The 25,239-nt window shown below is 36.6% G+C and overlaps 4 protein-coding genes and 2 pseudogenes across 5 annotated transcripts; 3 read left to right on the top strand and 3 right to left on the bottom strand.

The window, feature by feature from the left end:
* Positions 1–1,621: 1,621 nt before the first annotated feature.
* Positions 1,622–4,011, bottom strand: LOC120164725 (ER membrane protein complex subunit 4-like). 2 transcript variants are annotated; one of them, XM_039174473.1, is made up of 6 exons: positions 3,862–4,011; positions 3,719–3,775; positions 2,702–2,855; positions 2,261–2,358; positions 2,067–2,095; positions 1,622–1,854 (listed from the first exon to the last, which is right to left on the bottom strand). In XM_039174473.1, exons 1-6 carry the CDS (start codon positions 3,988–3,990, stop codon positions 1,848–1,850), a joined length of 474 nt encoding a protein of 157 aa, XP_039030404.1. In that variant the 5' UTR covers positions 3,991–4,011; the 3' UTR covers positions 1,622–1,847. The 2 variants fall into 2 exon arrangements, with proteins under 2 accessions (XP_039030404.1, XP_039030353.1); XM_039174422.1 differs by having other exon boundaries at positions 2,067–2,132; positions 3,862–3,990.
* A 2,390-nt stretch (positions 4,012–6,401) lies between these two features.
* Positions 6,402–9,033, top strand: LOC120164430 (annotated as a pseudogene).
* Positions 9,034–10,113: 1,080 nt separating this feature from the next.
* LOC120164335 lies at positions 10,114–18,442 on the top strand (annotated as a pseudogene).
* Positions 18,443–18,604: 162 nt separating this feature from the next.
* On the bottom strand, positions 18,605–20,382 carry LOC120164240 (protein TIC 55, chloroplastic-like). Its single transcript, XM_039174028.1, has 2 exons — positions 19,925–20,382; positions 18,605–19,859 (listed from the first exon to the last, which is right to left on the bottom strand). Exons 1-2 carry the CDS (start codon positions 20,338–20,340, stop codon positions 18,638–18,640), a joined length of 1,638 nt encoding a protein of 545 aa, XP_039029959.1. The 5' UTR covers positions 20,341–20,382; the 3' UTR covers positions 18,605–18,637.
* Positions 20,383–21,457: 1,075 nt separating this feature from the next.
* Positions 21,458–22,169, top strand: LOC120163017 (probable folate-biopterin transporter 2). Its single transcript, XM_039173078.1, has 2 exons — positions 21,458–21,547; positions 21,816–22,169. The coding sequence occupies exons 1-2, from the start codon at positions 21,511–21,513 to the stop codon at positions 22,031–22,033; spliced, it is 255 nt and encodes an 84-aa protein (XP_039029009.1). The 5' UTR covers positions 21,458–21,510; the 3' UTR covers positions 22,034–22,169.
* Positions 22,170–22,992: 823 nt separating this feature from the next.
* Positions 22,993–25,026, bottom strand: LOC120164147 (probable folate-biopterin transporter 6). Its single transcript, XM_039173929.1, has 4 exons — positions 24,268–25,026; positions 23,975–24,076; positions 23,724–23,894; positions 22,993–23,635 (listed from the first exon to the last, which is right to left on the bottom strand). The coding sequence occupies exons 1-4, from the start codon at positions 24,913–24,915 to the stop codon at positions 23,042–23,044; spliced, it is 1,515 nt and encodes a 504-aa protein (XP_039029860.1). The 5' UTR covers positions 24,916–25,026; the 3' UTR covers positions 22,993–23,041.
* Positions 25,027–25,239: the final 213 nt, after the last annotated feature.

Genomic DNA, 25,239 nt, shown 5'->3' with positions numbered 1-25,239 from the left:
TAGATATATATACTCTGCCTACCGATCTGGAAATATATTTTTGTGTGGGCACACATATATTAATCACACAAAACTTTTATATAAGGCTGGTGCAACTAAAATTTCATAGTGGATACATCTATTAAAATATGCAAGTATCAGAAGAAAATTCGTATTCCAAAGTCAATCCCACCCCGAATCTACCATTATAATTAGGGATGAGAGTTGCGTCGAGGTGATGACATACACAATAATTTCCCTAAAAAATTTAAATTCTCTTATAAATTATATATATATATATATATATTGTATTTTGTATTCATAAATTGTTTACATTCTCTTAAAAGTTTATAATCATGTTCTGCTAACACAAAATCTTATATTTATCTCTAACTTAGCCTTTTAAGCCATGGGTCACCCATTCTTACACGTCATCCTTGAATCAAGAATCATATTACACAATCAACAAACAACACTCTTACTATGTGTGTTCAGACATAGCTTGATCTATGTAATTTGTCAGCAGCTGGCTAATATGAAATATAAATAACATGGTGGGGGTTCCATTTTGTCTTGTTTGTATTGTATACGACAACGATCAAGCTCCCAAGTAACTTTCTTTGTATGTCTTTTAGTATTTCCAATTTTTTATATAATTATGTGAATCAAACTCGTTACAGCCTTTTTCTTATTTGTCTTGCAAATTTCAAATCCATCCAAATTGAGGCTAAAATCTTGAATTAAAATGAAGACTTGATATAATCTTAAATTCACATCATTAAATGGACTAAAAGTTCATGTTTAAATATTAAAAAAAATACCAAATTTTGAATTTAATATAAAAATAAATAAGGTCCAAATTAGAATCACCCTCATATACTAAGTTGAAGTTGCTTGGAAATTCCATAAATATTGTCAAACTTTTTGGACATCATTGTCAATGCCTGGTAAGACATGCAAGCAGTAGGGTCTCTCAACTTGGTTATATGAACACTAAACAATTAAGTCCTCAATTATGTGCTTGGAAACTAGCACAAGGTAGTGGCCTAGTAGGCAATGCATTAGTATAGTTGGAATCTTTTGCTAGTGATGGGTATTAATGATTGGAAATTTGGAATCATGTTTGGTTATAAAAGCCAACCAACGTTGCCTTTGGTGATTGAAAATTGAAAGCTTGGAGTCTTCTCTTATGCCCCCACGACAAGTGAGTCTGATGGGTTAACCACTTATCATCATATAAATCTTCAAACTTTCATACACTAATTTTTTCTTTGGGTCCATTCCCCCCCCCCCCATTTTTTTTGTTTTCATACCAATAATCTAGCTGGAACTGAAAGTGTTTTTCCTTTCTTCTTTAGTGGGATGCTAATGGCACTAGCTAATGAAATACAAGAATAAAGCATTACACGACGTCAAAACAATTTTACTTGTAGATCCACTGAGGTTTTTGCCTAGGATTTAATCAACCATGTCACCTTCAAAAATATTTCTGGATGCACAGTTGTGTTTCTAGGGAGTCGAATTCACACTCATTTATGAAATTTGAAAACTCCACTGTTTTGCAACAAAATCAAATTTTCCCAATAATAAGAAAAGTACTACCTCGAACATAATTTTAGATTTTTTATGTTAATCCTTTCTCAAGTCACAAAATAAAACAAACCTATGTTCATAATCATGTCATGTGACATGTTTCATAAAGTTTAAGATAAAAACTGTGGTGTTCTCCATCTGCAAAAGAAAACAGAACAAAACGTCTTAAGTTCCATCGGCCTTCCTTTAAGTCCACTCACCACCTCCATAAATTGATCATGGTACCGAAGATGAACAAACACGTTATTATATAGGAATGCCTCCGCCCGAATACTCTACCTCCTGAAAATGTTATCAATTTAAAGCTAGAGTTTGTAAAAATGCTCTGTAGAACACCAGTTATAGCATTAAATGGCTTATCTGCTAAATCCAATATCATCACATGTTACTTGATCAAATGAAATATTTCATTAATCATGTACCTTCCTTAACAACAGGAAAAAGAACTGAACATAAACTTTGCACGAAGGAAAAAAAAGGGAAAACTGATCAACCTGAGCAGGGGGCAAGGATGACACCCAGTCTGATGCATGTGTTGGAAGAAGTCCCAAAGTGTTGAGCTGCCAAAGAAAGAAACAAACAAAATGAACAATATTAAATAACTCAGGTTTTGTTCCCTTCCTTACTCTCAATAATCTTCACAGGGGAAAATCGTTGGGAACTCTAAGAAAAAGAAAGTGCAACTCACCTTCCAAACACCAAGTGCTAAACCACCCAAGTTAAGGGCAATGAAAAGCAACTTAGGTCCAAGAAGTTCTACTTTACTGTCTTTATAAGGCTCAAAAACTGCAGAAAGTAAAATTTGGATGAATCAACTTAGAAATGGAAATAGCTGACCATAAATCCCAAGCATATATGGAGCAAAAACAATGAAGCTACTATAGAAACATACCAGATAGGTTTCTTCTGAATGCTTAAGTGGCATTCATTAGTAATTTAGTACTATACACTTATAAAGGGTTAACTATTTCATCCTTGGTTAAAGCATCTTTTATTCTTAGGCACCTTATTCTTTCCTCTTTCGACAAATGAACCACTCAAAACTAAATAGAACAAAGAACACAGCAAAAGGCAACAACAATGTAATAACACAGGATAACAGAAAGATTAGTAGTAAGAGGCCACTTACCTTTCCCAACACCTTGAAGAGCACTTATAGGCTGCCAAAGTGCAGAAAAAGTGATACCAATGCTAAAGAGATGCACTGTATTTCCAGCCATCCACATCATGAAACCCATCATTAGCAAGTTCTTGAATGGTGCTTGTGCCACTTCCCAAGCTTTCTGTTCAACAGTAAAATAAACATAATCTTAATAACAGATTTTGATAGGTTATCTATCATACTAATGTATGTCTCCTTTTACCTAATGAAACTAACCGCAAAAAACGAACTCTTACCTAAAGGAACACCTAAACCAGCTAAAAGGATAGTGTTACATACTCTATCTTGCCTTCAAATAGTATTTCATATATGCATCAGACAAACACTAGACCTAAATCAAATGGCAACCCTCAGTCATGCACGAAGAGAAGACATCTATATTCAATCTTCCATGCCTTCCCTTTATCTTCCCTTTAACTATCAACTCAATGCACTCTAAACTCTGACATACATACTGAACTCAGAAGTGATTTAGGGTCACATATATAATAAAGGAACGACATCGATGATCCATTCATCACAACATAGGTAGTAGCTTTCTGCTCTGCCACAGACCTTAGCAAATTATTTCTGAGCACGCATCATCTATAAATATTGTAAATGAGGACCCTAACACAGAAACAATTATCATACGTACCCTTTAGAGAATGTCAGGTAATCATCCCCAGTAACTAACACCCTTAGGTGCAACAAGAAAAAACCCAGATGCTAAAACTCAAACTGAATTCCCTAAACATCCATTATGCTTATTCATGACTTGCAATGGTAATTTCTCACTTAAATCCATTAGAAAGTTATCCATTGATTTTCATCTACTTCCATGGTTAAATCACAACAAAGTTGAAAACTTCAAATCTTTAAGATCCAAAAGAAAATTAATTATAATTGATTTGAAGTTTGGGACCAATTTAGAAAATAAATTTCAACCGTTACTTAAGCATCTTCTTACTTCTCTCGTACCGAGAAAAATAAAACAAAAAGTACCTGAGCTTTCCAATTGGATTCAGCATCCTTCTTTTGGCGACTCACAGTCGAATCGTCCTGCCAAAATACAAAGTGAAACCTAATAAAAATTGAAAGTTTATGCACTTATTAAAGAAAAAATTTTTAAAAAAAAGAAGGGAAACCTGATCCACAGAGGCACGAGTGAAACCGAGGGGGTCGAGGATGTCACGAGACGAAGGAGCGGTGGAATTATCGGAGAAATCAACGGCCCATCTTTGGCCGGACCCCATTACTCCTTTGCCTTTCTCCATCTTTCTTTATTCTTTTCTTTTCTGTTAATATTTCTGGTTGTGGGTTATCTAGGTACTTACCTAGAGTATCGATACCTTCCGCTGTGGTATCAGTACTTATCTAGGTACTGATATTAAAATGACTTACCTAAATTTGAGTTAACCTTTAAGTATCGATACTAAGTCTTGATTATCGATACTTCATGTACAATATCAATACTACAAGAATAGATATAGATACCTGATTGCAAAAATCTTTTAGATTGTTCTATCTAAACGAACAATATTGATATTGTTTATACAATACCAATAATCTAAACTCAGAAAGTCATATTTTTCTCGTGTAAAACTTCTCAAATCATTCCTAAGGTCCCTTTGTAACTTCCAAACGATGTTTAAAACTTATAGATGATTAGAGAATCATAAAAAGTCATTTCTTTATGCATGAATAATATCTAACACCCATTTTCATGCTAATAACCAAATGCACACAAATGTTCATGAACACATACACGCAATCATACTTCACATGCTGAACTACAAGCATTATAAGAGTATTAAGAGCGTATTACCTTTCTACAAGAAGTTGGAGCATCACCTTAAGCTCACCCAAGCACTATTTTTTCTTTTGCTTTGTTTTTGGAACCTTCTCTCACTTATCTCACTTCTCTCACTAGAATAATCAATGAAGTGAATTATTAACTCATCTAAGAACTTAAAAAAGATAAGAACATAATCATTAAAGTTTAGGAATGATTTAGAGTCACCCACGAGTTCTAAAACACAAAACGCTTTCTAAACTCCACTATGGCCACCAAGATTTTCAAACTTACCTCTAGAATTTTGGCCTAGAGATTAACACCAATGAAGTCTTCGCCTTTGTTCAAATCACCAAGAAAAAGAAAAGAAAATCTGAACGAGAAATAATCCAAAAGATTAGGAAAAAAAGATATGAGAAAGTCATCGTTTTTTACTGTTTTCTATGGTTATCAGAACTGGACCGGTTAACGAACCGGTAATGTTACCGGTTCACTGGTTCAACTGGTCGAACCGGTCCGATCAGTCAGACGAACCGGACGACGTCATAATTATTTAAAAAATTAAATAAAAATACCAAAAATGTTTAATAAAAAATAATTTTTTATATCACAATTCATATTCAAAGCAAGTCATAACATATATAAATTAAAAACCATAAAATCAAGTGAAACAAAATGATTCAAATTAACTACAACATAATATTTAAGGTAAAACATATTAAATAATAAATATAACTATATAACTATAATTAAAAAATAAATTTGGGGTTAAAAAATCATAACAAAATTATATTGTTTGGTTTAACTTTTTTTTAAAACAATCACACATGGCTAAGAAACATAGAAGATCATCCCAACTAACTTCTATAAATAATAGAGGTAATTTGACATTCAAAATCATGGAGTCTTTTGGTGAGCATTGAGTGAACTATTCTTTCACTTCAAATAAGCTCGAATTTTAGGCTTCAATCGAGCTTCTAAATTTTTTTGAGTTCAAGTCTTTTCGAGTTCAAGTTTCAATATTATATTTCGAGTTCGAGTTAAACTTGATAATTTTTAGCTCGTGAGTCTGAGTTGAGTTGAGCTTACTTTTAAAATTTTCAAGTTCGAGTCGAGCTCAGCAATACTCGAGTTCGACTTGGCTAGTTTAACAAACAACATCGTTTGGTTTATTTATTTTTTTAAACAAAATTGGCGGGTTTTTCCGGTTTTTTCAGATTTTCAGTCGGTCCGGTTTGAACGGTTCAACGGTTCCGACCGGTTCACTAGTAACAGTTCAATCGGTCTAGATTAAACCAGATTAGACAACGATTTTCGATTAAACCGACCGATCCGATCCGTTTTTCAAAACACTGCTGCTTTTCCTTTACCGTGACCTCACCCATTCATTAAGGAGTTCAACCTTTAAAATATTTAGGGGTTAATTGCTCTCATAGTCCTTTTCATCCTATGTCCAAATCAAAAATACCATTTTTATTCTAATTGGGTTCAATTCAAGCCTATTTCATCTCATACTTGGACCAATGCTCCCAACAAGTCTTTTAAATTTACCCAAAATCTTCTCGGGTTAGCCCGAAGCTACTAAACCAATAATCAAAGTGTTACAATATGTATTAATCATTAGTCAACTAATAATTTCTTTTCAAAAATAATATTTTCATAAAAAATTAGACGTTTAAGGTTAAAATGCTGGAAAAAATAGAAACCAAAATGATAATTTATGCAAATGTCGGGTCAATTTTGTTATCATGCCTTCAAATAAATTATCAGGGATCTTTTCGTCTTTGTCTAATTGAAGACACGCGCCTGGTAAGAGCGTGGAAAAATAAGATTTATCGCCCTTTATTTTAACCGACCGGAATCCCCACCATTCTTATCATATTTGCGGAGAAGACCTCGAAGGATCTTCTTAATTTTTGCTATTGATTGTTGATTTATCAGACTCCTCCTATCCGACGCTGGAAAAGAAAAGAAAACAACAATGGCAGACGAAGAGAGGGTTCTAGAGGACCAACTGGTGCTTCAGTTGAACGAGCAAAGAGACTCACTCTCCGCCCTAAACGATGCTCTCGCGTGTGACCCGTTCAATCCCCAGATCCTCGCGGTACTTCATCTCCCCTGTTTTCTTTTTCATTCTCATAAAATCTTCAAAATTATCTCGATGAGTAGTCTGATTATCTTTTAATTTCATTTATCTTTGATTGGGTTTAGGTTCAAGGCGAGCTTGTTGAGGTAATCAAAGAGACAGAGGAGGGGCTTCTTAATCTTAAGCGGGCACGTTTACTTCGAGAAGCTGATTCAGCGCTAGATGTTTCGAATCAATCAGTGGTTGAGGAGGCTAAAGCGGAGCCTCTTGACCCGGATGATATGGAAGCGAAACCATTGGGGGAGGAAAGGAGTTACCAGGTCGGGTCGAAATGTCGATTCCGTTACAGTGACGGCCGGTGGTATGATGGTCAAGTTGTTGCATTGAACGGCTCCGATTCTGCAAAGATATCTTTCCTCACACCTACTTCAGAAAATATTTTGGTAAGCACTAGCTCGAATTCCTAAACCATTTTTTATGAGAAAGATGGTACTTCAATTGAAATATTTCTCTCTAATGTAATTAGAAACTTACGAATTTTCCGAAAGAAAAAGAAGGGAAAGACTTCTGTTTTATTTGGAAACATAGGATATCCTTGTCTAGCTGATACAGAGGAACCGCATAGCTGTGTTGTTCAGAGTGAGATAACCTGTGATATTGGGAGAGTTGTTTGAGAATTGGATGTAATTTTGTCAAGGAATGAGGAAATATTCTCTATTGCTAATTAAGCAACATTTACAGATTTACTATTTCCAGTTACTAATGCTAGCCCACCCTAGTGCAGATATGCAAGTTCTTTCTGCAACAAAGACGTTGATTTGGTGCTAGTTGCCGTTTATCACATGGTATGTGAGAAGTCTTTTATATTATGGACTAGTAGGTTTTGACCCAAAAGCTCCCTCTGTCTTTGTTGTTGCGTGTTCTTGCACTAAGGATATGCGGAAACATTGAGCTTATGGTATGGAGAGCATCATAAAGACAAGTAATTGTTGTTTTGTATAAACCCTATTAATTCTAGATGGTGAGCTAAGAAGTAAAATGAGACTTTTGTGAGATACCTCTAGATTTGCATTCTAACCTTCAATGCTGCCATGGGCTAGTAGTATCTGGCATTTATGTGGGGGGGGGGGAACTAGCCGACAGATCTCTGTTGCCATGCTGTGTGCTTCAAAAGGTTGTGTTTAGTGTATTATAACTCCATTTCTTCCCAAAGTTGATTGTGGTATGGAGCCCTCTATATGTGCTAGCATGTTGTACATTATTCTTTGCTCTAATTTCTTAATACAGCAACTGGTACAGTGCTGCTAGCATCATTTTTAACAATTTTCCTTTTATAGCAGTTGCTTCTAATACATCGGAGTTAACATTTATATGTCCGCAGGAGTTGATGTTCCATTATCTTCACTGAAGAAGTATGCTTCAACCATGTGGGAGCCATCAATGGTTGGGTCCAGTATTTGGGCAGTCTCTTATAGTAAAGTTGGCATCTGGAGGGAAGCTGAACTTGAATCATTGAACGATGAACTCAGAACGGGGAATGTTGTGTTCCGCGATGATGGAAGCTCTGCAGAGCTCGGGATAGAAGCCCTAACATTGTCTGAATATGCACAAATGAGTGGTGATGAAGAAAGTGAACTAAGCTCTGAAGAATCTGATTCTAGTGATTATGATGAAGAGGACAGCCCGAGGGGTATAGGTTTTCTTGAAAGCACTGCATGACAGAGAGGTATCCAGACAGAAACTACCATCTTTGCTAAATGGGAAAATCATACAAGGGGTGTAGCTTCTAAGATGATGGCCAATATGGGTTATCGTGAGGGGATGGGATTAGGTGCCTCTGGCCAGGGAATGTTGGACCCGATCTCAGTTAAAGTCCTTCCCCCTAAGCTATCACTCGATCATGGTCTGGAGTCCAATGAAAATGACGAGGGTAAAGAGAAAAAAGGGAAGAAAAGAAGTAGAGGTGGCAAGAGAAAGCGTGAGAAGAAATTTGCAGAAGCTGCTCGGGCTGCAAAAGAAGAAGAGGAATCAAGACCAGATGTTTTTAGCCTCATCAATAACCAACTGGCTATGCATAATGAAGCAGTAAATGGAGGGTCAACATGGAAGCAGCAAAAGAAAGTCTCTGGAGAGGAGAAGAAAGTAGATAGGAAAAAGCATTGATTGCTTATGGCGATGAAGTGAAGGAACTAAAGTTACGAGTTGTAAAGCTCAAGGAAATGGCGGGCAGAAACAGAAACGAAAAAGCTGTTTACGACGCTGCTACGAGGAAGTTAAATGAGACCCGCAAGGCTTTGGCAGAAGCTGAAGCAGTTCATGCATCAAATGCAGTCGCTAGCAAAGAAAAAGAGAAAAAATGGCTAAAGTTTTGACACCTGCTAATTTTGCATTGTTTGGTGATAGATTTTTACCCCCATAAAATGGAAAGAAAATGAACTTAAATTAGACTTGGCTTCTTCTCTCCTTTGTTATGCTCTATTGGAATGAATGCTTTCTTGTGTAAATTGATGCATCATTTTAAACTTAGAATATTTTTTTTAAAAACAGAGTTTGATGAATTAATTAAATACCAGTTAATTAAAAACATTTTAGGTTAATTTTGTTATTAAAATTTAAGGCAAACTACACATTTAGTGTCTAAACTATCAATTTTAGTCTCTTTTAATGTCTAAAGTTTTGATTTTTACAAAATCATACGTAACGTTTAGTTTTCGTTTCATTTTAGTATTATGTTTAAAAAATTAATGCATTTATTATTTAAACTATCAATTTTAGTATGTTTTAGTACTTAAAGTTTTAATTTTTTTAAAACTTGATGTTAAATTTTGAACGGAGTATTAAAATGAAATAAAAACTAAAATTTTGATATAGTTTGTAAAAATTAAAAATTTAGGTATTAAAATAGATCAAAATTGATAATTTAAGTACTAAACTCGTAATTCACCCTAAATTTTATTATATGATAACTATATATATGGGTAAAATATATTATTCTTCATCGAATTTTATTCTCTCTTTTGTTTCACTTCATTAAATTTTCGAATTATTCTTATTTTGATTAATATAAATTATTTTATTATTTGTTTTAATTTATTTTTATAAAAAATGATAAAAAATATCACATCATATCAAAATAATAATAAAATAATATAAAACAATTAAAAACATGAATAATTCAAAATTTTAATGAATAAATTAAAAAATTTAAAAGTATAAATATAAAATAAGATAGAATAAAATTTAACTATGAATGATGTAGTTTACCGCTGTGCATGTTTGTGGCGTACCCGTTATTTAGAATAAACCTCATAGTCCAGTTCGAGGTGTAGGAACGGTTACTGAAGGCAGCGCAGCGCCGCGAAAAAGAAAAAAAAAAGGAAATTTAATTCGACTTACTAATTACTACTAAACGAAACTTTATCGCCAAGGATTTTAATCTTTCACGGTTCCACTCAATTACTCCTGCATTTTTAAATGACTACTACTTGTCCTCATTCACTACTGCTATTCAAAATTTTGGGTTCTTCTTTTGTACTGTCAATCTCACTATTCAGTATCCTCTCTTTCAAAAGCTTTTTACTTTTTCCCCTTTCTGATTCTTTTCAGTGAACCTTTTTTTTTTCTTTTTGGTTCTGATTTGAATGGACGAAGCAGAGAATACAAACAACAATATGTCGACTGCTCCAAAAACTGCAGCAACCATCGGTTCGTCGCTGATTCCGGTGATCAACAAACTCCATGACATACTTGCTTCCTCTGGTGCCGAATTGTCCGATATATCGGTACCTCAAGTGGCGGTGGTTGGCAGTCAGAGCAGCGGTATCGAGCGTGCTTGAGTCCCTTGTTGGCCGCGATTTTCTGCCTCGAGGCTGCGATATTTGTACTCGAAGACCGCTTGTTTTAATGCTTGAAAACCGTCCTCCGAGTTCAGATGAAGATAGAGTCGAGTGGGGTGAGTTTCGCCACTTACCCGGCCGCCGTTTTTATGATTTCTCCCAAATTCGTCGAGAAATTGAGGTTGAGCTATCAGCTTTTATAATTGGCAACTTTTAAGTTCACTGGATTGTTGCATTGATGTTTTAGATCATATTATTGAAATTTCATTAGATTTGCCAAATTTGAAAATTGTTAATCTCTTTGTAAACATGAATTCTCTCTCTTTCTTTTTACTATTACTAAACTTGTGTAGGCTGAGACTGAAAGAGAAGCAGGTTGTAACAAAGGGGTTTCAGAAAAACAGATTCGATTGAAGATTTCCCCTCCCAATGTCCTTAACATGACCCTTATCGACTTACCTGGCATTACCACGGTTCCTGTGGGGTATCAACCTAGTGATATCGAAACAAGAATTAGGATAATGATTGTGGAACATATCAACAATGAGAATTGTATCATATTGGCTGTCAGTCCCGCAAATTCTGATTTAACCACGTCTGGTGCACTACAGATAGCTAAATTAGCTGATCCAAGTGGTAACTCAAACGCACCTGTGGTTTCATGTCTGAATGTATGAATTCTTCTATTCCAATGGACTGAAATATATGCTTTTTCAGGTTCTCGGACGGTCGGTGTAATCACCAAGGTTTGTATTGTTCCTTTTTTTGTTTGAAAGAATGAGAGAAATTTAATAAGTGATTTGATCTTTTTCATCCCCTGCTATTTTTTATCCTTGCTGAATTACTATCTTATGTGATGCAATCTTTCCATGCAGCTTGATATTATGGACAGGAGGACTAATGCCTGTAACTTTTTGCTTGGAAGTGTGGCTCCACTCAAACTTGGTTATGTTGGTGTTGTGAATCGCTGCCAGGAGGTATAAGTTAGTTTATCAGTAATTCTTCCATATATTGGTTAACTATGGGGATTAGCGCCTTTCTTTGTGCATATGTGCATGTTTCTGTTCCCAGATCCTAGAGCAGCATATCAGAAAGGATCTCCCACGTTTGAAGGCTGTGCTAAACTCTCGTATGCATGCATCTATGAAAGAGATGCAGACTTATGGAGACGTGGAATCAAAGGTAAGTTGTCACAGTTTGGGTAATGTTAGTGGTGCTGGCCAACATTTTGTGTTTGGGAGTTAAACATCATTGAGTTTCCTGCTTTCCTTGAATGGAAGTGAACAAGTGTTCTATTAAGTTGAGATTGAGATCTAAGTAATAGTTCTTACTATTTGGTGATGTCTGCTTTTTTAAATTAATTACCCTTACACCTTAATACTCATGAGCTTTCCCCAATGAAGCCGAGCATACTTCTATAGACAAAACTGATTTTTCCCTCTTGGGATTGTTAGTTTTGTTACAATAGTTATCTCTGACTATTACTTATGTTCATATCCAGGCAGAACAAGGAGCAACCTTATTGCACATTATTAGAAGATACTGTGATGGTGAGGTTTTTATCTTTCTTGTTATGTGTTCCATTTTTGGCATATCAAGAAAATATATGTGCTTATTATTTTCCCAGGGATTCAAATAGCGGAACGCAAACGCGATCGCTATTTTACGGTCGCGCCATCGTCCGAAACCGATATTGTTGAGTTTAGCGGTAGGTAACAGATTCACGCCGGTAACGGTCCGACCGCAATTTAACGGGATAACAGTGGATAGCGCCGATAACGGAATGCTATCACCGTTTTCAACCGTTACTGGAAAAAAATAGAATTCTCACCCAAAAACGCAAAGATCTAACCGGAAAAGACTCAACATCGGAATAAAACGTAAAAAAGTTGAAATTATCACTCAAAAAAACTATTAAATTCTAGAAAAAATAGAAAACACATCATCAGGAAGACTCACCGATTACAGGTCATCAAGGCAAAGATCAAACCTAAAAGAGAACAAGCCAACAAAACAAAACTATTTTGAGAAAAATCTGGAGTCTTATGAGCTTCGTCGCCGGTGAAAAATATGCTAGAGTATGCTCCTCAGCTCCTATGAAAAACGAAAGGTTAAATTTAAAAGTGAGAAGAGAATAGAGATTTAAGACTTAAAATTATATTAAAATATTAAATAGCTTCTGGTAAGTTCTTTTATTTTTATGTTTGATTTTTAATTCAAAAAACAATAAGTATATTGTTTTTGGGCGTTTACTTCTATTTCCTATTTTCTATTTTTTTAATTTTTTAAATAAATTCTTAAATATTTTAAGGGATATATTAATTTATCATCCCTCCAATCTTTTAGAATTTATAATTTAATCCTTATTTTAGAATATAAACTTTAATTTTTATTTAATTTAATCCTAAGTTTGTGTTCTTTAAATTTATACTTTTATTTTAATTCTATTCAATTTAGTCGTGTTCTATTCAATTTAGTCGTGTTGCGGCTTTAATTATTATACGTCATAGTTTTATGTTCTTACATTAATGATTGAACAGCTTATTTCTTTTAAATAATAATGTATTCACAATGTCATCAACTCATTATTAATTATCTTACCCTATCATTGGATTTTTAAAGTCTTCTATTTGATTAAACTATATTATATATATGTCATTTTCGTTTAAAAAACATTCTAAAGATATTGAAAATGACTCATTATAATTATAATTATATGTTTTAGTATAAGTTGTGCGAAATTTTAAAAAATTCACGACCGCGACACCCGCAGTGACCGCGATGGCAGCCGTTATATCCGTAACCGCGATAAACACAACACGACCGCGAACGCTATTTAAAACCCTGATTTTTCCTTCTCGATTCAAGTTTTAGCCTAACATATAGGATTTTTGCAATTATTGCGTGTTTGTTGTCCTCTCCAACTCTCTCTCTCTATATATATATCTCCCCCTTTCTTTTTCTTTTTTCTTTTTTTTGGTTTGGGGTGGGGGAGGGAGGGGGGGGGCTGTTATCCCAGTTCCTCTTTCACATTTACACTTATTATCTTACAAATCAGTGCATACTAGAATCAAAATTGTAAATATTTCAGGCGGGATGGGGAATGTTGCTCACTAAATTTTATGTTGTTGCTAATTTTTCTATTTTGTTTTTTTTCTTCTCATTTTTGTAAAAGATTTTTCTGCTATGGTTGATGGAAAAAGTGAGGAGATGCCAACTAAAGAATTGTTTGGAGGAGCCAGGATCCACTACCTTTTTCAGTCAATGTTTGTAAGTTCTTAGAGGTATGATTCTGTCTTTCTGAACCTCTTATGTAATGGATGCTCTATCATTTTTGTGTCACCTGGAATCTTCTACGCTTAAGAACTAGAAGCTTAACTGTATTTTTTTATAGGAGATGGACCCTTGTGAAAAGCTGACTGACGAGGATATTGCCTATGCCCTTAGAAATTCCTCTGGTCTAAGAAACGTTCTATTTGTCCCAGAGGTGAGTACAACAGTCAAATTGCTCTCTTTTTGACTTTTGCATTGCTGAAATTAGTGGCTTATAAATCATGTATTTCATTGAGTTTCAGGCTCCATTTGAAGTTCTGGTTAGAAGACAAATTGCTCAGTTGTCAGACCCTTGTCATCAGTGTCTATGGATTGTGTATGATGAACTAATAAAGGTGAGAATAGTGCTTATTGTTGTGCTGGGATCATTTTACCTATTGAAATTATGAGTTCAATATGTGGATATGATGAAGAGTAAATTTTGTCCAACAGATTAGCCAGGCTTGTGAATCAACTGGATTGCAAAGATCCCCATCATTAAGAAGGAACGTAACTGAAGCTGTACGGAAGTTTTTAGATGCTGCTGCTAAGCCTGCTGAGACAATGATAAGAAACCTCTTTGAGATGGAGGTTATTGATTTCTTGCCATCCTTTCTTTATATGATACCCACAATAATATAGGAATTATGTGTATCGTGCGCATAATGATATCTATTGGGTACCATAAAAAATATGGCATGATAAGGAGTTTCTTCTAAAACCTAGGGTAGACACGTATATATGCATGTAGTTTCATGTATGGAACATATGGACCCCTTACGAAAATATACTTTGGGTTAAAAGGATGGTAAGAAAAATAACAATTTTGAAATGCTTGATGAAAATGTTATTTTTTTATGGGTAGCCTACTTGAATTAAGAGAACTTCAGACAGTGTTGTGACTTGTTCGGTGATTCTGTAATTTTATTTTGCATGTGAATCTTCATGCACATTCACTGATATTTTAATTTGATCAGTTTCCATTTATTCATCCACTTAAGTTTAGATGGATTTAGTTAGCACCCTCTGTATATAACAAATTTTACTATTATAGCTTTCTGAATTAATTTTAACACACTTTTATGATTCACCGAGATATAAGCTACCATGTCTTCTATGACAATCGTATATTTGAATTGTTCTATCATTCATGATTATGAATTTTATTTTGGCGTTCTTTAAACATCATATGGATTATATAAATTCTTCGCATCCAAGTTCTATTGGTGGCAGTAAAGCTGTTGAGCTGTGCAGCAAATGAGATCATCAAAGGTATAGATTTCATTCCAATTGGTTAAGTGTTGTTGTAGGGTTGTAAGTTAGCCCTTTAGCATTTTGTTATAGTTTTATGTTGCTCACTGTGGTTCAGTATTCATCCACCTCTATGAGACTGACTATTGAGAATACAAGTTTAAATTTGTAAGATGTCATTTCAAAGGTATAGATGGCTGGAGGGATGTGAAATTGTATCAAAAGCATGTATTATGACATCTATTTTATTGTTACAGAAATGAAAGCAAATGATTGTTTTGAAATCTCTGTCTAAGGTTGATTCGCATGTGACAAAATCTATTTGAATTTACTTAATTACAACTCTATATTGGCAACTAATGATTCTATCACGACTTCTCAAGTTCTCATTATTAGTTGATTAGTTGTTCTGCAACAAAAAATGGCCACATTTTTTTTACTTTAAACATGATATATATACATTTACTTCATCTTTGTATCATTCAAGAGAGACTGGATAATGAAAAGGTACCTACATCTGAGAAGGGCCAAATATCCCGAACTGCTGCAGCTCAATCAGTTGTGAATGGTGTTTCTATCCAGGTGTCTGTTTTTACATAAAGCCCTCCAAGCTTGTCCAAGCTCTAGGCTTTTACCTTGTGATATATTAGGTTTCTTATCTGTCTGTGCTAAGATATCTTAGTATCCATTTTCAAGATGGTATAAATGAAATTGTCTATGAGCACCCTATCAAACAAGCTCCATTTATGCCCTTAATTTGCATCTTCTTGAAGTCCTAAACTGAGTCACAATCTCAACCCTCAATTATTTTGAAGTTCTTATCCTTATCTGTCTAGTTCGTACCCTTTTTAGCCGAAAAGGGGAGGAAAAAGCGGAAAGAACTGTAAAAATCGGGAAATAGAAATCATTTTTAACATTTCCTTTTTAAGCACTTAACCTATGATGGTATTGTGGCAGGTGAATCGTCCTCAGTCAAATAATGAGCTACCTGTATTAGCTGGTAATTTACTCTCAACTGCTAGTCAAAGTTTGTTTGTCTCATTTATTTATTTTTCTCACTTGATACTTGTATGACTGGTTAACTGATTTTTTATGATAAGGGAAATGCAATGGCAGAAAGAATTTCTTTTACATTTTGTAAAAAAATGAAATTCCCTCTGTGTGTGTTCGTGATTGATGTGGATCAAATGTTTTGGTGTATCAAGAGTGCACCTCAATTTCGAGATTTGTATAATATGTACGATAACATTTCACGTGGCAGAAGATATAGTATGAGATGGGTGTATATTGTGCTTCATTCTGTTGAAGCAACTTATTCATATAGTTTAAATCCAATATGGAGACTGTTGCACTTCTCTGTTTGTCTTACGTACTAAAAAACATAAACTCATTTTTATGGTATTTCCATCTCCGAGATGATAGACGGGTGGGTCCAAATTTATCAATGCAGAAAATTGGAACAGTTTTGTAGTTGCAGAAAAAAATTCCATTATTTCTGAATCTTCTAGCCAAGTTTATAACATGGACACAGATGATACCCATAGGCCTTTGCATAAACATTTTTATAAGTCCGTTTATTTATAACCATCAACTTAGGTAACTGTTATTTAGGTGGCAGTTCATCCACGAGCAAGTGGGGCATTTCTTCAATATTTGGGAGCAAGGCATCATCTAGAGGACCAGCAGCTACTGAATCTGCGGAAGGAACTCTGCATCTAGCAGAACATATGACATCAATGATCCAACTGAGAGAGGTAAACATTCTCAGCCATGTGCTTCTGTGTGAGAGACCGGAGACCGCTTTGTTTCTCTTTAATAGCAAAATTATCTTACCTGTCCTAAATTCACTTCCTTCATGTTTTCCGCTGATTATCTCAGCCTCTCTCAATCTTTAGACCACTTGAAATGTCGGGCAATGAATCTACAAAAAATAATTGTCACCAAAATAATTGTGAAATCCTACTTTGATATAGTCCGGAAGAACATTTAAGACTTGGTACCAAAGGCTATAATGCATTTTCTAGTAATACTGTTTCCTTCGTCCCTTGTTGGTCAATTTTGAACTTTTATTCTGATGAATCTCAAATGCGTCCCCTCCCCCGTTTTATCAATATTCAGGTCAATCATACAAAAATAAACCGTCATAACACTTTTATACAAATACTGTAACTGTATGTCTCCTGATTTTGGTTGGTGTTTTAGAATACATAATGTTTTTGTTTTCAATTTGTTTATTTGGCACCACCCAGTAGTTGTGGGATGGCTGACATTATTTTCCAACATGAACTCTTGAAATAATGTTAGTCATGGAAATATTGTTAGTACATCGTGTTTTAGTTTTCATTTTGCAGAATAGGCAAATGGGGGGAAAATGTTTATTCGGCACCCAGTATCTATGGCTGGCATTATTTTCCAATATGAGCTCTTGAAATAATGTTAGTCATGGAGACATTCGTGCTCTAGTTCCCCCAAAAATTATGCTCCAAATCGTTAAAGGAATAAAATGTATACAAACAGAAAAGGATAATTCTATTATCTGACGTCATTTAATTCAATCTTTAAGAATGTGCAAGCCTAACATGTTTTCTTCAGAAATAATTAATGCACAGTTTTGCACTTATATGAACGTAGTTTTCTCTTTTTCCCTCCTTTTCGTTGTTATCATTGTGGGGATTTCTGTATGCATGTTGTTCAAGTTACTGAAGTTAACTTTTGGAATATGCAGTCTTTTTGAAGAGCTGTTGCAGGAGCAGGACGAAGTTGTTGCGAGATGAAAGCAGGCGAAAGAACCTTTGCGTGTTATGAGGCAAGCTGTTAAGGTTTGTAGTTACTTTAATTTGTTTACACTGAGGGAAATGTTTATGCTACTGGGCAGCTTATTTTTTTTCTTTAATTATTTTGAAGAAGTTTCTTTAACGTTTAAATTTATTTCCTTAATATAAACTATTGTGTTCAGTTTTTTAATTGAAGTAGAATAACTTGTCATTCTTCTACCATTGGGCTTTCATGTTATCATGTTCCTTTCTTTTGACTGAAAATGTTCTTCTGCCTGTCTTAAACGCTAAATGGGGTTGAATCTGATGTGGAGTTCCAGCATCGGACTACAAACCTCATTGCTGATATTAGTCTCGGATTACCAAAATTTCCAGATCTCACCAACGGTAAGAGAAGTTCATCTCATATGCCGTCATCCAGTAAGTCCAGAGCTCGTAAACTACTCTACTCGGAAGAGCCATCATTGTCTTTCGGTTCCAATGCTGGGGTACATCATTAGACTTCCGTAATGCATGTCTCGAATCCCACTGATTGAATTTGGTGCTTGCCAAGTGAATGCTTATTCCGCGAGTACAGTTTACGGAGTTTCATACATTACAGTGAAGTTTGGCTAGGTAGATTTGCTATTTCAATATTCTTTTCTACATACAAGTTTTGTGTTCATATATGAGAAGAGAATAGTTCAATTTTGCCCTACACAAGTTTGGTTTCGTGTTGTTTGAACATTTCATTTTTATTTAGGTATCATCTCTATATTAACATTTGTAGTTGAAATATATTTGGATATGATACGGATATGGAATATGATTATTTAATCTATCAATAAACTAGGGAAAATGAGTAACAAGAAAGTACTGCTGGTTTCGAAATCACAATCTCCTATGTACTCTTATGAAGTTTGTCGTGTTCATTGCAACGACAGTGGAGCATGCATAGACTCCGCCCAAGCACAAGGTTGCAAACGCAAGCAGAAATGCCTTCCACTGTTTGCTGGATGCAAGAATTGCCAAAGCGGTAAGCACCAGAGCCGCTGCACTAAGCCTATTTTTCCAAATCGTAAAATCTTTCACAACTCTACTGCAACCCTTGCAATGGATTATATGGCGGAAATATCGGTTAGACAAATTCGGAGCATGCATTGTTCCGATCCCACCTTTAGCCGGCGAAGATGCTGAAACTCCTGCAACGAGTCCGGCAGGTGCATGTTCTATGACTGCAGATAGTTTAGGTGGAGATACGGTGCTGTGACCGAAATGGTAAGGCATTCCATGCCCAACTTTATCCATCCATTTCCTGTATTCAGCAACCCAAGTATCAGAAGACTTTAAATTAAGGTACAACTCTTTCGTTGGAACCTTTTCTTTCACGAGTACCTCATTCTGGGATGACAAAAATCCCATATCTTGCTCAAAGACCTTGTTTCCAGTTTGATGGAAATACCATTCCGGGAAAAGCTTTGCCAATGGAGACCTTTTTGTTCCTCCAAACCTAACAATAAGCATAGACTTTCCTTGTCCGGTTGGCCTACAAAGGAAGAGACCCGTGAAGTAGTGTTTTTCTCCATCTTTATCAACAATTTCTCTGTTATTCTGAAGAACGCACGGTGCGTCGAACCGTGAGAAGTTGGACATGGATCCATCTTTTTCTCTACCCCACCAACCAGCAAATCCCCTATCAGAACGGTCTGTAACCTCAAAAAGCAGCGGCTGAGCATCTTCCCTTTTCGCACTCCAATCGGTTCTATCATGAGAGATAGGGACATGTGCAGGATCCATGAGGTTCTCAAGGAGAATGGAGTGATCATATGGAAGCTCATGGATAGCTGACATATCTCGAAACCCCGGTCTGGCGAAATTCTCGAACCATGGTAGCTTTTCGGGGTTTGGTGGAGTGGTGTGTGACATCCATACCCATACAACTCCTTGGGACTCTTTCACCTCATATGTTTTAAGGCAAGCTGAGCGAGGAATCTTGGCATCAGCTGGAAGCTGAGGTATCTTAACACATTTTCCTTTGCCTTCAAATTGCCAGCCATGGTACAGGCATTCAAGTCTACCTTCGACCAATTGACCTTCAGATAACTTGGCTAACCTTAAATCAAGAAGAGCTACAGTCATGCTCAAGTTTTTAACTCAAACTTGTGGCAAGAGATTTACCTGTGGGGACATCGATCTCGATAACAGTGAAGCGTGCCGTTGCCATCTTTATACAAGACGAGCTGCTGATCGAACACGGTGAGACCGAGAGGAGCATCGTCAGGTACATCCTTGGTGAGGTAAAGAGGGTACCACTCCTCTGTCCAATTATAATCCGCCACGACCCTATCCTCCTCACTTGATGAACCTATAACAACGTTATGATCATCGCCTTCTGCTTTGCTCTGGTCCAGAGATGATGCACTCTTCACATCAGTCACTGCATGGCATCTTATCTGGTTGTTGCTCAAGCTACCTGGTCTGAAACCAAGTAACGGGTTGTCGATGATTATGGTTTGTTTTGTTAGTTTTGAGGCGGGAGGGGGCTTAGATAAATAAGTAGTATGAGACAGACATTGACTCAGAGATAGAGCCATGATATTATTGGTATGAATAACCGTGGCTACCAGAAGGAAGAAGAAGAAGGGATAAAATAAGAAAGCAGTGGTATCAAGTGTGAAGGCTGGTTGTTGCTTGCTCTATGACAACCACACATTCGTAAGTTCACCCAACAAGGAGCAGCCCAGCCCTGGATTTTGTCATTTGCTTAGCCCTTTCCCCACTTCACCACAGTCGTGGTTCCCTTTTTAAGAATATTAGGTTGTGCTCATCAAATAAATCTAGCAAATTTAAAATTCAATTAAATTATGATATTTCGATATTTTATAATTTCTTTTTGAATGATTGAAAGGCAAAAGTCATTATATCAGGAGATAACTAAACGGCCACGGGGGCATGTAATGCCGAAACTGGCAAACCCGTTATGAGATAACTTTTACACCTTACCAAATATTAGTGCAAATAATTAAACACCATGTTGCCGAAAACAAAATTAAACTCATCAGCTAGCAATTAAACTATTATTTTTTCCCTTTCTCTGGTGTGTTTAGTTTCCCTTCATCTTTTATGAACATATCAGGGTTTGGTCGAATCTGGTATCCAAAAGAACCCGTTTTCCATCTAGGAAAAGATCTCATCCCTCGTCTGCTTTAGACCTACATTTGTTCATATATTCCCTCCTGCAGATACTAATGGGAAGTGTGTATGAATAGTTCATGGAATCCATTAGAGGGAACATCTTTTTGTTGGTCAACTCGTTGTTCAATCTTTTTTTTCCCTCATCTGGAAATTTAGAAGGTTCGTCATTGTTCTAGGAATCGCAGCTAGTGTTGCTGTTGATCGAATATGCATGATCAAGTTCATTGTTGACTTTCACTGAGCTTATATATATGGTGGAAGAAGAGAATATGGAAGAAGCCTGTAGGAAGGCTGTGGAGGAAGATGATGAACCCCAGGGACTGTGTTACTTGTTTTGGGGTCCAATACATTGGTTTAAGATGCTTGCGGTTGAAATGCATTCGAGCTTCGTGTTCGGAGTTGTGTCCATTTATGGGATAAATTAGGGGTTCGGAGGCGCTCTTTCTCGCATTGGAACCGAGTATTACATGAAGGATGTTCAGAAGGTGCAGCCTTCCGAGGCTCAGGTTACTTCCATCCCTTGGATTATCAAGCCTGTTTGGGGTCTTCTCACAGATGTTCTTCCGATAATGGGGTATCGGAGAAGGCCTTATTTCGTTTTATCCGGTAAACCAGCACGTTTCTGTTTCGTACTCTTCTTTCATTGCCTATTAGATACTGCCATTACATTTGTATATCCTGCATACATATCATGTATTTATACAGCTTCCATATTTTGAATGTTCAGCATCATCCTAAATCCTGATCATGTGCTCTGAGTATAAAAATGTTCTATATTTTCTACAAATAACATAATTGGCTAGACAATAATTAGGAAATAACACTATTGGTTATTATGATTCTTAGTTGATGAGTATAAAAATCCTAATCACAGGTTTGCTTGGTGTTGTTCCAATGCTTTTCATATCATTGAAAAGCAAGATGCAACTGGTATTTGCCATCCTGACACTAACAGCAGGAAATGTGGCGGTAGCCGTAGCGGATGTAACCGTTGATCCATGCTTGGCACAGAACAGCATTACTTGTCCTTCTCGTGCAGCCGACATGCAAAGCTTGTGCGCTTTGAGATACTCTTTTGGAGGATTCGTGTGAAGCTTGGTTATGGTGTCAGCTGCAGTGATTAAGGTGATGTCCACGTACCAGGCTTTGGAGACGAGGGCTACGGTAGCTCGAACGAGAGCTATGGGGCTTGTGGAAGCTTCCGGGGAGGTTATCAGGTTGTAAGGATCAGCACTGTCTGTTTGACATTGAACTCTTTCGAATGTGAGGGACCATGCGAGCGAGAGGCCTTCGTGGGTTCCCCACAGTTCAGTTTCTAGAACAGATGAGGGGCCAACGAACCTGTTAAAGACAGTTAAGAAGTCACCATCTTAGTTTCGAAGAAGACCTCCACACGTTTCCAGGGAGGAGTGGTTATTCAAGGCTCCAGTGCTATTTAATTGGGTGATTAATTACATTACAGCTGCCTCATCATTATCACTTCATATACCGATGAGCCTTTACCTTCGAATACTGGACATAAACGAAATGACTTACACCATCCTCCTCTTTAATTGCTTCCCCGCCTACTTATTTGCTTAACATGAACCAAACATCATTCAACATTGCTTTCTTATCTATTCAAGTTCCTATCTTTGCTGTGTCATTTCCATTTACATTCTATGTCAGGTGAAGAAATGAATTCCTATTCTATAAAAGTTTATGAAATGGCTGCAAATTTATGGCCGGAAAATTATAGTTTTCATCCAGCTGCAGAGAGAGCATTGAGAGGAACGGATTTTGAGAACTTAATGAAGCTCACAAAACCTGCAAACCGGAATTATCCGCTTATAACAGCAGTGTTGAATATGTACAATGCAAAAGAAAGGTGCTGAGTTTGGGAAGAAGAAAAATCATTTTAAACTATTTATGGGATTGGGTAATGTTTTAAGAATCACCGGTCTGCCGATAGATGGTTTACCTATGCAAAAAGTGAGATTAGTTGTTTCTTTAGATTAAAAAAGGGGGTGGAAATCGTACATTTTTACTACACAAAATGGTATATCCATGACCATGAGTGTCCCTAATGATCTTGAATCCATTGCCGATTAGTTGGAAGCACTAGACTTCAACTTTCTCATTCTCTGGTACAAGTTCCAAGCCCTCATCATCCGGTGCGACAGTTGAATTTTTTGTCAAAATGTCGGGAGGAATCAAAGCATCCGATTGGTCAGCCTTGGGTACAAGAAAAATCAAACCCAGAGTTGCAATTCTCAGAATGTTTCTAATGAGAATAACCAACCACAGGTTTCTAAAATCTGTCCTAGTGACATGGAACATGTGAAGAACCATTCCTCCACCCCATTTGGATGTCAAGGAACCAAGGCTATCGATGCACATTAACAATGCAAAAAATGTGCCTTCGATGCCTATAGGGCAAAGCCTTGTGCTTAGTACCATCATGGGAATCCACCGTATTCTGCTTATAATACGCGAGACGCATTCCTCTGTGATGACAAAGAAGTAATCTGGAATTCCGACCGCCAAGTTCCATCGAAGAATGAAGATCAGATCGAGCATTCCGGATGTGCCGTAAAGGAGTTGAGCTAAAAAGAGTAGGTTTCTGAATGGAAGGTCTTTGAGCGTCTTGTGATAGATCAGAACCCCCACCATTGAAGCCATTGCACCGATTGCATATATGATCCCAACAAATTCCTGCTCATAAGAAGCCATCAATTGAAAGAACTGTGAAAGTCTTATTACAGTCAGAGCATTGTAGTTTTTAGCTAGTAAAATGAGAAACCTGAGAAAATGCAGGACCAGCTTTAGGATCAGTGTACCAATAAAACTGGCCTTCATGAGTACTGATACTGAGAGCCAAAGAGAGGTACATGTAGAGCGATGGCTTCCACACTTGAGGGAACTTGATTGTCTGATACATTCCCCTTATGGCCACCCCTAAGTTTTCCATTGTCTGTATGAACTCAAATGTTTTACCAAATTGAAACAACATAGTAATTTGCAGGAGACTGGAAAAAAAATAGAAAATCAAACCTTCTGCTTCTCATAATTAAGGCCGGACGATCTCATTTCATAAATCACGAATCCTAACACTGTGATGAAAACTGGTGGCATTGCCAAAAGAATTAAAGCTCCCTGATATAAAGAAGAACGTTCTCAGGGTTTTGACCACATTGGTTTCACTAAAAACATAATCAAAACTCAAATTTATGATCTTTCAACACAAGCAAAACTAACAATTTCTAAGACCAAGCCTAGTGATTCTGACCAGTTTCTCAATCTTCAACCACCTAAATCCAGTCCCAAACAATGATAAAGAAGCTAACCTGAGGTCCGAGATAGTGAACGAAAAATCCACTGGTGGAGTAACCAATTAAAGCCCCAGCAGAGGAGCAAAACCCACAAAGGCTCTGCATGTCGGGAGCCAAAGATCGGACCTCGATACTGTTCCTAGCAATACACGCATCAATTGTCACATCTGCTATAGCCATGCCTGCTGCAACCCCAATCAAGCAAGCCAATGCCACAGCAGCCGGCAAGTTACCAATAACAGCAACCATCAGAGCAGAAGCACCGCCAAGAACACCAGCAACCACAAAGTATGGTCTTCTCCTATATCCCCTTATCGGAAAAACATCAGTGAGTAAACCCCAAATAGGTTTCATGATCCATGGAATATAGTACAAACCAATGTAGAGTTGAACCACCGAGGGCTGGACTTTCTGAACATCTTTCCAATAGTAATCCGTGACCACTTTGAAGAACGACCCGGAGAAACCTAAGTTGAGGCCGTAGACTAGAACTATCCCAATGATGAAACTTGGATTCAGCTGAGAAGATAGCATCTGTATCCATTGAATCGGCTCGATGAAGACCGACAAAATGTTGTTTTTCTTGCAGGTTTCAGCTTTGGTCTGGTTTGAAACGTGGGCAGATTCTTCTACAACGAGTCCTTCTTTCTCTGATGGATCCATTTTCGAAGTTGAGAGGAACTATTGATCCGCAAACGGGGCTCTGGATTACACTTTTGAGGACAGCAGAGAAACGTTGACTGCAAGATCTTCACATTCATCTACGACCTACCCTAGTTATTCACACGAGACAAAAATAATATTATTGCTTGATCTGGAGAAGTATGCATGACACCCTATTTAAAAACGACAACTTTGTTTTAGAAAAGTTGACGAATTTGGCCATAGTTGACTATTTTATTATTTGTCAAATTTTATAGAAGGTCCTCTAACTATGCATTTTTTAGGGGATTAGTCCTACGATAATTAACTATAATGACTTTTAAA

The sequence above is a fragment of the Hibiscus syriacus genome, unplaced genomic scaffold (genome assembly GCF_006381635.1).
Source record: "Hibiscus syriacus cultivar Baekdansim isolate YM2019G1 unplaced genomic scaffold, ASM638163v2 tig00000326_pilon, whole genome shotgun sequence".
In the NCBI taxonomy this organism is placed as follows: Eukaryota; Viridiplantae; Streptophyta; class Magnoliopsida; order Malvales; family Malvaceae; genus Hibiscus; species Hibiscus syriacus.
This window is presented reverse-complemented; position numbering and strand designations above follow the sequence as displayed.